Genomic DNA, 14,697 nt, shown 5'->3' with positions numbered 1-14,697 from the left:
TTCTTCTTCTTCTTCTTTCGACGAGTCTCTCGACTGATGTACACACAAGAGCCAGTGCTAGCACGACTACTTACTAATGGCCGTAGTACATGGCAACCAAAGGAGAGAGAGAGAGGGGGAAAAGGTATACACACACATAAAAGGCCAGAACGAAAAAATAAAAAGAATAGAACAAAATTTATATCTATCTGGCATTGCTAGACGTAGTAGTGTGTACAAGACACAGGAGGAGGAGAGAAAAAATAAAAAAGAGGATTTCTTTTTTCTTTCATCATGACGAGGCAATTCTGTTAGGTTACGAGAGATGAGATAAAACCCGGTGATTCTGTGTGGCGGCAGGTCCCTCTTGAACATACAATTTTATAGACTTTTTCGCACATTGTTTGAAGTGTTTAAAATCAAACAATTTTTGGAATTTGATTGTTTACTGGCAGACAAAGTTGTGAGGTATAAAACAAGCCTGATGTGCAGTCGCTCTACAAATGAATTATTTAATTAAGGTTCCCTGATTGAGAAAACAGAAACGGAGAGAGAAAACTTGCAGTCAAAGGCCTAGCAGGAATAATCGTGCTCCGTAACTTTTTGTAACCAACGCCACCAAATAGTTTAAAAAAAAAAAGTAAGAAATATAATTTGTCCTACCTTTTTAGCCCGGGAAATCCACAGCCAGGCCTCCACAAGTGCTCCATCCTCAGTCAAGTTGACGCCAGGCAGGATAGGAAAAGGGGGTCATCGTGCATACACACACACTTACACATGGGTGTACACGAGGACAGAGTTTTCCAAATCAAACTGGTTGCTGTTTATCTAAAAAATAAAATAAAAAATGGGTTACGAAAAAAATGTTGCAGAGACAATAAGTAGAAAGAAAAGTTAGAAAGAAGACAGTGGGTTATCCCTTATTGATAATAAACAGGATTACTTAAGGTTTACCTGTAATACCCTTTTAGTAAAGTTTCAGGCACAATTAAAATACATGGCAGGACACAGGTTAATAAAAGAAACAAAAATCTTTACTCAATTGATGATGCTGAGATTGTTGGTGATGACGGTCAGTATCAATACTTGCACATCTAGTGGTTACGATGGCTGGCTCAGGCCTTAAATCTGCACAAAGGTATAAAGGTTACACATAGAGCAAACAAAATCTGCCATTGCATACATTGATAGATGCTAGAAACTGTAGTCGCGGGCACCAACTTTGCAACAGGTTTAATTCTTCTGTATAAGCGGTATAAGCTCCTAAAATCATTTCATTCGTATTCTTAGTTTTCTTTAGTTCTTTACCTGAGAAACCGCATGGAGTGGGGAGCATGGAGACACGACGACCACATTTCTATTTTGTTCTGCTATTTGCCTATTTCTTTTGCAGCCACGTACACGTTTCCATCAAACCAGTGATCTGTTCTGTTTTCTATGATAAAATGTATCTGAAACTTTGTCTCTTTTTGCTTTTTCTAATGCTGTGAACTTGTGAAGTGAAGTGTGAATCTCTGTGAATTGTGAAACAAATGAAAAGCAGACGACGCAAATATTCTAATAAACACCGTATAAGATATCGATATTAAAAATCGCCCTTTCCCGCCTTCCAACACCCGCTCAAATCAAACAAAATCAACCCCGTCCCTAAAACCAAACCACAAAAAACAATAAATGCGGTTTGATCGCCAGCGCTCAAGATCCGCTGGACAGATCAGAATTATTTACATATAAAAATGTTTGTCTCAGCGAGTTTCATCAAGCTCACCCTGAATGGACAAGATCCAAGTAAAAATTTGCACGTAACCCGCTAATAAACCGAAAACTCCCCCAAATGTTTTTCCTTTTTTCGCTGCAGACGACACACGACGACGTCGGCGGTAAGAAGAAAAAAGGTTTTACAGCTGGTAAAAGAAACACGACACACAGACAAAAAGAAAGATCTGTGTAAAGTGAAAGAGAGAGAAATAAGAAAAGAAATGAACCTGTCAGGAAGGAAAACCGCAAGCGTGATGGGAGCGGAGTTCTGTCAATGGGCAAACCGCGTCGGGACGAACGGGGGTGGATAGACCACCCCCGCAACTAAAATAGGAAATAAAAATAAATAAAAAGAGCAAACGTGAATGTGTTTGATATCATCTTTATTCATAGAGGACGAAACCCGGCCTTTGCGAACGACGTGACGTGTCATCTTTGTGGGGTTGTCTTATTATTCGCCCATGTTCCTCCATCATCTGTTTGACGATTTCCCCCCCCCCCCCCTGTCGTTTTCTGTTTTGTTTGTGCCGTTTTTATTTCCAGGAAAACCAACACAAGAAAAAAAGTAGAAAAAGAAGAAGAAAGAAAAGTTTTCTTCTCGGCTTTTTTTCCCTTTTCTGGTATTAGCTGATCAGAAAAAGTTCCGGTCGTTTGGGCACCTTGATTGAATTAATCGGCGAGTTCCCGCAATAAAAATACAACGACAGATTGGGGCAGGGAGGTCGTCCATTGTGTGATTATAATCACAATTCAACCGGGAGCCGCCACCGAGCTCCATCCATCCAATCTCTACACCACTTTTTTACAGCCCCCCCCCCCCCTTTTCGGGAGTGGCAATCAAACCGTCAAAAAATCGATGGGAAACGAACGAAAAAAAGTTTCAGGACAGACTCGGCGCATTCGCATGGCTGGATTGTGTGCCCGTTTCCTTATAATAACATAAATCACCTGACGGAATTCCAATTCATTTCACCGGGAATATCCCCTCACGTCCGTCACTAAACTGTCCAGGCTCCCAGGTAAAAGAGGGATGCGAAGAATAAAACGAAGCGAAATGATTCAATTCCACACGTGTAGACCCTGCTGATCAACTGGGGTCTGTCGGCCAGGGATTGTATACGTACAGCTTCGACGTCTAAAAAAGAACAATGAAGAAGAAGAAGAAGAAGAAAAAGAAGAACCACGGCGCGTCGACGACACGCCGTGAAAAGAAGAAGAAGAAGAGGAGGAGGAAGACGACATCATCGTTCAATGTCTCCCGATCGCCAACCTTCGCGTCTATCTCTTTTATTTTTCTTTCTTTCTTTCCTCCTCCACGTTTGTTACCAACAAGATCAGAGATCCCTTCGTCTTCGTCTTCTCCTTTTGGCGCCCATCATACGGAATGCTGATGGTATCATCTATTTATTTTCCTTTTCATTCCGCATCCTTCCATCAATCCTTTTCTCTACACAACAGTATTAAGACCCTTAGTTTCCCTTTAACCCCCCTGCCTGTCTGCCTGCCTGCCTGCAAAGTCGGCCGAGAGTCTTATCTCTCGTTATCGCTTTCGTTTTAAAAGAGAAAAGGGAGAAAATTACGAGACCACAATGGCCGACGAAACTAAATATTTTTTTTTATTTCCCGATTGACACACAGCAAGGTCCAGCTCACGAGATCAAGTCGAGTTACTCTCTCTCTGTACAAACAAAACCACGCCCTTTGCTTCTGTAACAAGAGAAGAAGAAGAAGAACAATGAGCGGGTCTTATCATATCGTCCTCGATCCTGGCGCGCTTCTCACGGGCGATCCTTTTTGGCGTTGACCATTAAAGGGACAATAGGGGGGCCCTTCCGTCTCTCATCTCCTTTGCGACATTGAACGCTAGTGATGCTAATTCAAAGCCAAACGCCACCAGCCCGTTGACTGCTGCTGCTGCTGACCTCTCCGTTCATTGTGCCCCATCAGATGGCACAGTCGCCCGGCTATCGGGCAAAGTTCCATCACCCGCGGATCGACCCCCCCCCCCCCTTTCTCTCCATTACAATAACAATAACCCAAAGTATCAATGGGATTAGTTGTAGACACACACACAAATACAGGCCAGACGTGTTTCTTTGTGTGCATCACACACTCCCAAAAAATAAAGAAGTAATAACCGGATTAATGTCGGTCGGGGGCTTATTCAATCGGCTGATCCGTACTCGGAGGAGGATCGGATGAGGGACAGTGGCGAGCAGAGCCTGTGGTGTCATTACAGTTTGTGCTGCGGACGCGCTATATATACGTAGGAGGAGGAGAAGCACTGATGGGGTCTAGTTTGCTGTGCTAGACTCTTTTGTTTTCTTCTTCTTCGGCTTTCCTGTGACGCTGTACTGACATTCGTCGTGAAACCGGACGTCGTTTGCGATGCGCCGTGGACTAGATCCATGGCAGGCGGCCGGGTCGACCCCCCTCTTCCGGATGGATATCCCCCATCTCTTTTCGTCCTGGCAGCCCCCAGCAGATCTAACGCAATGATGGTAACTGGCATAAGAACCAGCAGCCCCGGAGGAAGGAAAAAAACAGATCGGGAAAAGGAGGGAACCCCGAAACATTTGGATTGGGGTCTCCAATCATGTTGAATTGCCTCCAAAGACTCCTCCTACTTTCTTATATTCTCTCTTTCTATCTTTCTCTCTTTCTCTCTTTCTAGCTATTGTAGTTTTACTCTCTGGCTGATCTCTTATAGACTTTTCTTTTCTTCTTCGCTTAACTCTCTCTCTCGACTCACGTTGTACATAAAAATCCATCAGGGGGGTGGGTAAAGAGAGATGGGGGGAAGGGGCAAAAGTGGAAAGAGAAGAAGAAGAAACAAAAATCTATAAGGAATAAGAATGGAAAGACTCTTATTGGAGAGAAAAGTATAAGAGAGTGAACCAAAAAAGAAGCAGACTTTCAAGCCGGTTGAGTTCTCACGAGACTTATATACACACACACACAGGGTAGTAGTGAGCAGATAGACAACATCGCGTATAACGGGGGAGAATATTATCAATTCTTTTCTCTCTCTCTCTATCCCACTTTTCCCTGGCTACTTTTCAGGAGAAGGGATTTCCTCGACGTGATGTGCACTTGTGCATTTTTTGACAAGATTTCTTCCTTCTTACTCTCTGCCGACTCCAGCGAAACTCTTCACTATATTTGTACTCTCTCTCGCATAATGCAAAACACAAATGTGCGTATACATCTTTTCATGTGCGACTCATCGGAGCACCTCGCTTTTTCCGCAGTACGGATGACGGCATTTAGTTTTTATTTATTTTCAGATGTGCAGCACAATGCCAAAAAGAAAAAAAACGACACACACACACAAAATTGTATTATCATCCGGCGGATGATAATTCCTTCAAAATTGGAAAGGGGATTTTCCACCCCTTTTTTTATTTTATTTTCGCTGGATGCACTTCCGGTTCGGTGACTATTTTTGAAAGCTGATCTGATGTGCGCTATGCAAATGTCAGGCCTCTTTTTAAAGTAATACAACTTCGAGTGCTGTTGACTCGGGCGTATTACACGCTCGCACGAGCCGGAAGTAATAAGTACTACTGCTACATATCAGGGAAGGGGGGGGGGGGGGTCTGAAGCTGAAAGAAATCTGCTCGGTAACAACCAAAAAAAAAATAAAAAATTCCGATGGATACCAAACAGGATTTGGGCTCTCGACATGAAAAATCTTTTCCCTTTTTGTGTGAGAGGGAAAAGTGGAGTCAGGTGTCGACAGACCAAACGAAGTCAACGGATATTCATTCACGTCAAAAAATGTGGCGGGTTAGTAGTAACGGCAATCTGTACTATACCCCTTTTCAGCTGATATAGAGATATATAGGCTCAAGCAGGATCGTCAGGCCGTGGGATGAGAGAGAGAGAATCCCCCCGAGTGGGTTGGCTGTTGAAAGGATCGATTGATTGGTTGAGCGATCAGCAGATGCCCGAGAAAAAAGGGATATGACCCGGTGGGGTGCAAACGGATGGATCCTCTCTCTCTCGGCACATGTATAGGAGCAGGCTGGTATTATCCAGCATAACTGTGTACAACCCCTATTGGGTGTATATCAAGATAAGAGCATCGCGATGATGATGCTGATGTGGCGTTTCTGTTGCCGATCGATTGGGCGGAGACTTTTTTAAATAAAAAGAGAGTTGAGCTTTTGCCCTGTCGTTGGGGGACATTCGGGATTTTTCCCTTTTTCAGTTTCTGATATTGTCGCTCGCCTCGTGCAAGTCAGTCTGGCACAGACAAGTGAACCGTAACATCAGATCGATTGTTTTCAGGAGGTGTCGATCCCCCAACCATAGGCCTTCCAGGCTCAACAACAACAACAACAGTCAAAGGGCCTACGACTTGATAGAGGGCGAAAAGAGATCTATTAAAGATCATTGCTGGAGAGAGAGAGAAGACAAGGCAGGATCTCTTGAGGTGGCACTGATGGATTCTTTCTTTTTCTCTCTGACGTCTGTCTACTCCATACACTACCGTTACGGCCGGCCTGATTGGTCAATGGTCACTACCCCTCGCGCCCGAGGATTTTTCACCCCTGATAGAATTCCGTCGCAATTTCGTGCACGGGCCAAAAAAACACTACAAGACCAACGTGTGTGTTGTCTACGTACTCACATTTTGGTGCCTTCAATCGTATCTGTCATCCTGTCCGTCGCGTCTTTCATTGTGTGTCTACCTACTGCCGACACACACACACACTGGATGGCCCGCGAGAGCGAATATTACGAGCCATAAAAGATGGAAGACGGGGCCGGATATTGGGACAGCCGACGACGGAAGAGAGGAACGACAAAGAGCAAATGGCCATCGAAGAACAATTGCGATTCGTTTAGTTATTATTGTCTTTTCTTCCTCTCCCTTTTTCCCATCCTAGAGCGTTGACTGAATGTGCCTCACCACTGTATATTCCGTCGACAATAAACAGCACATATACGTCATCCCATTATATTCCTCTTTTCTTTTTTCTCTTTAGTATTATTTTTTTTTTTCCTTTTTTTTACTGTACACACGGCCCGAGTCGTTATATGTACTTGCCGGGGAAAATCCATCATCGCCTCCACGGCACCGGTAATATTACATATGGAAACACTTCATATACTTTCCAAGTATCGCTCTGTCTGTGTCATTTTTCTTGCCTCCTAAAGATGAGAGTGTTTCACACGCGCTGTGTACCTTATCCCATTTCTTTTTCTCTTTCGAGAGAGAGAGAGAGAAAGAAATGACTGTGAGCCATATCCTTTCTTCTCTTTAGCGTCTACACTCGTAAAAGAAAAAAAAGGGGGAAATATCCCAAAGAAGAAGAAGAAAATTTGTCCGTGTACAAAATAATAAAATAACGCAACGCAGGCCTCCGACCGCAGACAGACATACGGGGAGAATATTAGAGCGAGAAAGGCACAGCTATAGCTATCCGGGAAAAAGTATGGACAAGTATGAGGGAAAGAATAAAAGAGAAAAAGAGGTCGCGCAGACATAAGATGGATCTTTCTGAAATTTCCTACGACTCTTGTGTACAAGGCAGAGCTAAAGAAATGAAGACCTGCTGGGCTCCCCACACACAAGAGCTTTTTTCAAACTCAACAGCAGTTTGTGAGTGCGCGGCTGAATGACGAGCTTCGTCAGGAGAGGAGGAGAAATCATAATCATAATCATAATAATAATAATAAAAACTTGCGGGGGGAAATAATCATAAGGAAAAAAGATTGCTTTTTGCCTTGATGAGCAGCAACATATGCGCTGGTGATCGTCAGCTCAGCTCAGCATTGAAGGTGAAAGAAACCAAACTAATGCGGACGACGCTCACGGGCAAGGGAAATGAATAGGGAGAAGTAGCGGTTAACGATGTCACTTGATTCGAGATATGATGGATTTTGCCCTCACTTGGTAGCGGGTTAGAGCTCGATACGCGTACCTTAACTTTAGATTCTGAAAGGAATCCTAATGGACTCCATTAAATATTCGGAATTGCCTTCATCAATCATCGCTCTGATCATCACAGTGGAATAAGAGGAAAACGGTAGATTTTCTTTTTCCATCATTATTTCCATTATTATTATAGATATACTACTACTTTCTTTCGTCTTTTTCCCCTGTTAACAATCAAACTCGCCGATTTTCTGTGAGCAACCCAAGTCATTCAAACGTCCAGACATAGATGGCTCTAGTGAGTGTGTATACAAGTCAGCTGTCAAAACAAGACATTCGGAAAACTTTTTTCTGCAGTTTGTTGCCGTGATTGGTAGAAAAATGACATCCATTCTCGACCAATATGAGAAAGCCAGCAAACAGGTATTTTCGTTGTTGTCATTGTAAATAAAGACGGATTGGAATTCGTGATTGCCCTTTAGGCTGGAACGACGGTATTTATCAACACGCTCCTAGAAAATGAACGCCCCATGTTCGCCAAGCAAAAAGTGGCGTACACGCCCCAATACCCCGTTCATCACATGTGCGCTCAGTCGGGCCGTATAGCATTAGTTCTCGTTAACAACACTCTGCTGAGAATAGATACCCAACTACCTGACAACATCAATGGTGAGCAAGAAAGCAAATGGCCTAATAATACTAAACAGTCTTTATACAATTTCCCGTCTCTTCAGAGCTTGATCTCAACAAATACCTAAGTACAGGCTACAAAATCCAGAGATTATTTGTTGATCCAACTGGCTGCCACATCCTAGTCAGTGCAGTGCACAAAGACAGGGAAAAAGATCCAGAACGGGAAGATAACAATGCAGAATTTGTCTATGTCCATGCCACTTCAGCAAAACCACGCCAGGTTCTCAAACAAAACATCTCAACTTCATTGAGTGGCAGACTGTAATATTTATGAACCACTAGGTCACCAAAACCAAAGGAAACTTTATCACTGCAGTCGGATGGTGCATATCAAACACTAGTCAAACAACCGGCCCTATTCTTCTTGGAACCTCCAAGGGCTTCATCTATGAGACTGAAATCAATCAGAGTGGGACAGAAGTTTACTGGAAACAAGTAAGATAAATATAAAAAAGTTGGGCATGAAAATGGTCGATTAAAATGTCTTCCCGGGGGGTCAGGTCTTTGATATCGGAAGAGGAACAGGTACAATGATTACTGGCTTGGAATATTTTCGACTGCGTTCAGCAGTAGAGGGCCAGTCCGTCTTTGGAGTTTTGGTAACGACCATGACGAAACTGTACCAATTTCAAGGCAATCTCGTCAATCGGATGGAAGATAGACCTTTACTGCAATCGATTTTCAATGCCTATCTCAACGTTAAAGGTAAATTCTCAGCAAAAATTTAATCGCTAAATCAAAACATTTTCATTCAAATCAATTTCTCATTTTCAAATTATCAGAGAAATTCATTGAAATTCCGAGCGAATTCCCCGTGTCACGACTGCGCCTCTGTTTGGCCAACGACCAGCCGACACAAGTCGCTTGGATGACGGGCAACGGGGTGCTTTTAGCGCAGGTATATGATAATGTGATTAAAATGCCAACAAGTGTTTTAGGCAATCGATAAATTGGAAACCCTATAGTTATCGGACAAGGACGGCGTGCTGAGCCCGCAGCACCGAATGATCCCTTATCCGCTGCCCGACACGCCTTCTGAACCGTTGGAAATGGGCAAGAAACGCGGGCATCACAAATTCCCACTCGAAGTGGCCCTCACCCCTTTCCATTTAGCCATGGTTTTTTACGACCGTCTGCGCATCATCTGCACCGTTAATCAGCAACTGGTTTACGAGGACACTTACGATCAGGTTGCATCGCTCTCGTGTATGCATCAAAATCTATTCGTCGTTTTCACCAACGAATATTTTTTTTAAATATCACGCAGAGTTTCGGAGAGCTTCGAGGATTAACATGCGATGGAAGGAATAAGAAAAATCAGCAAGGGCCCGTTTTGTGGTCGTTCGCTGACTACGCTCTCTTCCGTTATACAATCACTGATGAATCTCGCCATATTTGGCAGGTACTTTCCAGATCAAATAGTTTTCTTTTTTTAAAGGGCAGTACAATTGAAACAAAATGTTTGGTCTCTAGATGTACATGGAACAAAAGCAATTTGACTTGGCCTTGCAATTTTGCGGAAACAACAATGGCCAAAAGTCGCAAGTTCTTTTGCAGCAGGCTCATCACCTTCTCAGTAAACACCAGTACGTTCCCGAAAAAAAGAGTTTCTTTCAAGTAGTGTGTAGAACTTAAACATAAAAATTTTGCTTCAAAACGACAGATACGAAAAGGCAGCTAAACTTTACGCCCAGACCGAAGCTTCCTTCGAAGAAGTGGCTCTCAAGTTTATGGAAATCAAACAAGAAGATGCCCTCCAGGCGTTTTTACTCGAGGTATACAACCTTATAGCATATAGCGCTGAAAAAATTCTTTTTTAAAAAAAGCAAATTCAATTTGATACAAAATAGAAAGCGTCCCGACTGAAAGGAGATCAGCGGATGCAACTCTCCATGTTGGTTTTGTGGCTTTTAGAGTTGATGCTTCGCAAATTAGGCTCTCTCAAAGATGCTGGGATCAAGACGGACAGCCCACAGTATCAGAGCAGTTGGGACACTCTCGATCGCTTCACCGAACAAAGGCGCATAATGGTGAGAATGGAATTTGATGTCAAAGTGGTTCCTTGTTAACTAAAACGTTTAAAAATGTGACAGGATTGCATCAAATCCAATCTTGGAGCGGTCTACAGTTTGCTGTCGAGTCACGGATTGCACGACGTGCTGCTCCACTTGGCAGGCAAGCTCAAAGACAGCCATCGGATCATGGAACAGCATTTACTCGATCGCAACTACAAAGAGGCGTTGAACGTCCTGATGGAATCTTCCGATCCCGAATTGCTTTACAGCGCCTGCCCCGTGTTGCTCCAAGAGCAGCCCAAAGAAACGGTCGACATGCTAATCTACAAAGCCCACAAACTGGAACTGACTCGAGTTACTCCGCTTCTGTTTGCCGCGTTATCCGACGGTGATGCTCGATTAGCCAAAGAAATTATTCGCTTCGTTGAGCATTGCGCCTACGAACTGAATTGCAAGGATCGATCCCTCCACACGCTGCTCTTCTCCTTGTACATCCGATACGCTCCGGACAAAACCTTATCTTACCTCAACGGACAAGGTTTTTTCAATTTTAAAAATTTCATTTCAGCTAAACATTTTTTTAAAAACACCCATTTATCGTTTGAATGAAAAACAAAATTGAATAGGTGAAGATATCAAGACGGTTCCGTATGATGCTCAGTCAGCATTGAGATTGTGTTTGGCGGCCGACACTAGTCAATTGCAAGCCTGTGTTCTACTTTACCGAATCATGGGACTTTACCAGCCGGCCGTGGAAATGGCCCTCAAAGTGGACGCGGCATTGGCTCGCCAAACTGCCGATATGCCGGAAGACAACGAAGAGCTCCGCAAAAAGCTTTGGCTGCGCATTGCCAGACACGTCGTCGAAAAAGAGCGCGACATTCAACGGGCCATGGCCGTCTTACAGCAGTGCAACTTGCTCAAAATAGAGGACGTGCTACCTTTCTTCCCCGATTTTACAACAATCGATCTTTTCAAAGATGCAATCAGCCAATCGCTCCAAGAGTACAGTCACCACTTGGACACCCTCAAAGAAGAGATGGAGGAGGCCACCAAAGCGGCCGACGCTTTGCGTCACGAAATTCAAGCGTTCCGCCACAAATCGATCGTGGTACAGGCGGGAGACCACTGTCATTTGTGTCGATCTCCACTTTTGACTCGATCAGCTTACCTTTTTCCGTGCGGCCATCGGTTCCACGGTGATTGTCTTCTGCCTCGAGTCTTAGCGACCATGAGCCAAATGCGAAGAGAGCGCGTAGCTGATCTCCAAAGGGAACTGGCCTCCTTGCCCAATAACGACGCAGATTCCGTTTCACTCGCTTCATCTTCACTTGGCTTACGTGAGCAACTGCTGCAAGATCTGGACGACATCTTGGCCGCCGATTGCATCCTGTGTGGTGAAGCAGTCATCAAGTATATCAGAATCATTTCCAGTTTACCTGTGATGATTTTTTAATAACGTTTCTTTTTAAAATCTAATCTACAGGCTAATTGATGCGCCCTTCACATCTGAAGATGATCTCGAGGCATTTCACGGAATTGACTAATTGATCGTTTTTTTTTCGTGATTCAAATTCCATTCATTTATTTTTATTTTTTGGTTCTCAAGATGCTTGTAACGAAGTGTCTAATTTCGTTAGATGCCCTTTCATAATTTCATTCAAAATGGCACCAATATCCTTACATCCTTTGATAGCAGTATCCAAAACTTTGCTGAGGTGATCGATATGGAATCGTTGAGTTAGCGACATGTAAACTATCTGAAAACCGTGATTGAAATAATACACATTTATAATTTGCCATACAAAAAATTAAAAGTTAATAATCTCACCTCTCCCGAATGCGGCAGAATGGAAACGACCAATTCCGGGCTACCTCCACTTTGTTCGACATGATTTACATCTACAAGAGGGACGTCCTTAACCAGAGAGGCAGTGCAAGAGACAACAGTGTCTTTCAGAGGAACGCCGGCATCGACCAGGGCCATCTAAAATTAGATTTACATGGTTATATAACTTGAACAATTTCTATTATTTGAGGGGAATTATATTTACCATTGCTGCGTTGACGCACGCTGTATAATTTCCCCCATCGGCTTGCAAGACCTGTAGAAGGAAATAGACTTCATAAATTTATAATCTCATTCTCATATGACTCACTCGTATGACGAGGACGAATCTCATGTTAAAACAATATAGAGTTATAGAGAAAAAAACTCAGCCTACGCTTTGACCTTGACGACCCGTATCATATAACGTTCAAGGAAAAGCGAAATATATATGTTACCTCTACAAATATGTCAATTTGAGATCTAGGATACAGTTCAGTCCTTATAGCGGCAGCAAAGGTCTCTTCCAAGTGTGTTGACATTTCAGTGCTTTTACGATCACCCCTGGGTCTGCGCTTTCTCTCTCCCATACTAAAAGTTGCTGTGCTGTACTGACAGTTGACAAATGCCTTGTCATGCAACGCTTTTGATTTTGAACCCCGAATCTGTAACAGCAATGACCAACAATTATTTTATGGTTATAGAAGGAATGTTTTAAGTGACTTGCTTCATGAGGTCCGTAAACTGCGGCTAGAACTTTAGTATTTCCTTGTTCCAAATAAGCCGAACCATCAGCTTGAGAGAAAATGCCAAGTGAGCAGCGAATCCTGAAACGAAAGTTGAGAATCGGTTATTCAATAAACGATGTGGAAATGTTAGTCAACTATTCCACCTGCGCAATTCGTTGGGTTTTCGGCCATCAATCCTTAAACCTTGATCGGATAAAAGCTCATTGCCTGACATGTTTATAATTTATACTGCTGTTTTAAAATGTTGGGCAAAGTTTTCAAAAACGTGTTGAAGCAGACGAAATTTTCATACATCAAGTCGGAGTTGCCACTTTCACAGAAACGTGTGCGTGATTGGAATCGAAAACGTCGAAAATATTGAATGTTGAATTGGTTGAATGACGCACGAATTCGTGATTTCACACTACATTTAAATGATAGCACCATTATTTTGACATTTTATGGAAGAGACTTTGTCCATGATGAGAATAGTCAATGTTTAGCCGATCGTGATTTTCTCGCTAATTCGGCTCTTTTAAAAGGTTTAAAAAGTCGCGAGCTCCCAATGTCACATAATGTCTAGATCATGATCGATTAGCCGAATCGACGGGCACATATAGGGGGGAATTCGAGTTTCGGTAGGTAATTCTGCAGTAGCATATGACCCGCAAATGGAAATCGGTGTCAAACTAATGAAACAGACGGATGGCGAGCCGCGAGCAGAGAAAGTTTGCAGACACCTGTCGATTCTTCACGCCGCCATAACGACTGTACAGGCGGCGGTGGGAGGGCCATGAAATTTCCCTAACGTTTACTTCGTGACTGTCATCGTGAATGTTCGGAGATTTATGTGAACAACAGGGTTCTCTAGAATTTGTAGGAATAGAGGTTCGTGCGAAATGACGGGCTGTTGTTTTAAACGGCGTTGGCCTTTTCCGATTTTTACACCTGACGACGATGGGCGGCCCCAGTTCAGTTCTCTGTTGTTGTCTTGTAGAAGAAGAGAAGAGCCGACAGGGTGTAAGAAGAAAACCTTGACGAGGACATCGAATATCAAACTGGCCATTCATTTTTGTGTTTCTTTTTCTTTAGTGGGACGTACCAAGGACGTGCTGTCCGTATGCAAATTTGTTCCCGCTAAAAGAATCAACTGGAAAAAGATCACGATGCTTTAGCGCAACCTTGCCGCCTCATCAGCTGTGATGGATTTGATTTTCACGGGAAATCGGCGACGCCAAGTCTCAAATTGAAAGGGAAAAAAAGATAAAAATTTTCCTTCGGAGTCACAAGTCCGCAGTTTGGGCATTCCGTTATGTAGAGATCAGTTCCGCAAATAGAGATCCGCTCTCCGAGTTCTGTCGAAAAAATAGGGCAGAATGTAGCGCCGAATTTAGCCTCTATTGCGTAAGCATGCGAGAATATATGAATGTATACACAATCTCCGCCAGTTGCTTATTACTGATGCTGTTCAGTCGCACAGATTGATTTGCTTTTATCTAGATCTGTGATTGTTCATATTCTCTCAAGGATCTGCCAATCCTTGAGTCTTGATTTCGACTTGAATTATTCACGGAAGGGAAGCGGTGGCGCGGGACAAGGTCGTCTCCACGTTCACTTATTTACGTCAGCCGCCCATTATATTGCTCTTGATCTTGAAAACACGACAATCGAGATCTATTCAGCAGCGTCCGAGACTAGAAATTCTGGGACAATCTAGGGATTCTAGGAAGAAATCAGAGGAAATGTCCCAACACAAGAGAAAGAACCTTGGGCAGTTACTCATCATCAGCGATACTCGTGCGGCGGCCG

At 43.3% G+C, this 14,697-nt stretch overlaps 2 protein-coding genes across 2 annotated transcripts; one reads left to right on the top strand and one right to left on the bottom strand.

Moving 5' to 3' along the window:
• Positions 1-7,938: 7,938 nt before the first annotated feature.
• On the top strand, positions 7,939-11,951 carry LOC124315047 (vacuolar protein sorting-associated protein 18 homolog). The gene is made up of 14 exons (XM_046780406.1): positions 7,939-8,047; positions 8,107-8,293; positions 8,359-8,537; positions 8,600-8,752; positions 8,818-9,022; positions 9,100-9,215; positions 9,283-9,507; positions 9,585-9,719; positions 9,791-9,903; positions 9,981-10,092; positions 10,168-10,347; positions 10,411-10,870; positions 10,959-11,745; positions 11,819-11,951. The coding sequence occupies exons 1-14, from the start codon at positions 8,006-8,008 to the stop codon at positions 11,877-11,879; spliced, it is 2,955 nt and encodes a 984-aa protein (XP_046636362.1). The 5' UTR covers positions 7,939-8,005; the 3' UTR covers positions 11,880-11,951.
• LOC124315048 (exosome complex component RRP41-like) lies at positions 11,897-13,214 on the bottom strand. The gene is made up of 6 exons (XM_046780407.1): positions 13,053-13,214; positions 12,888-12,987; positions 12,619-12,825; positions 12,387-12,437; positions 12,164-12,319; positions 11,897-12,092 (listed from the first exon to the last, which is right to left on the bottom strand). Exons 1-6 carry the CDS (start codon positions 13,121-13,123, stop codon positions 11,937-11,939), a joined length of 741 nt encoding a protein of 246 aa, XP_046636363.1. The 5' UTR covers positions 13,124-13,214; the 3' UTR covers positions 11,897-11,936.
• Positions 13,215-14,697: the final 1,483 nt, after the last annotated feature.

Source organism: Daphnia pulicaria, chromosome 10 (assembly GCF_021234035.1).
Source record: "Daphnia pulicaria isolate SC F1-1A chromosome 10, SC_F0-13Bv2, whole genome shotgun sequence".
Lineage (NCBI taxonomy): Eukaryota > Metazoa > Arthropoda > Branchiopoda > Diplostraca > Daphniidae > Daphnia > Daphnia pulicaria.
Note: the sequence above shows the minus strand (reverse complement) of the source record. Positions and strands in the feature narration are given on the sequence as shown.

Coding starts and splice junctions, on each gene's coding strand:
- LOC124315047 (XM_046780406.1), top strand. CDS start 8,006: ATGACATCCATTCTCGACCAATATGAGAAAGCCAGCAAACAG. Junction 8,294..8,358: donor ACTACCTGACAACATCAATG/GTGAGCAAGAAA, acceptor CCGTCTCTTCAG/AGCTTGATCTCAACAAATAC. Junction 8,538..8,599: donor CTTCAGCAAAACCACGCCAG/GTTCTCAAACAA, acceptor ATGAACCACTAG/GTCACCAAAACCAAAGGAAA.
- LOC124315048 (XM_046780407.1), bottom strand. CDS start 13,123: ATGTCAGGCAATGAGCTTTTATCCGATCAAGGTTTAAGGATTGATGGC. Junction 12,988..13,052: donor AAACCCAACGAATTGCGCAG/GTGGAATAGTTG, acceptor CTTTCGTTTCAG/GATTCGCTGCTCACTTGGCA. Junction 12,320..12,386: donor CGTGCGTCAACGCAGCAATG/GTAAATATAATT, acceptor ATCTAATTTTAG/ATGGCCCTGGTCGATGCCGG.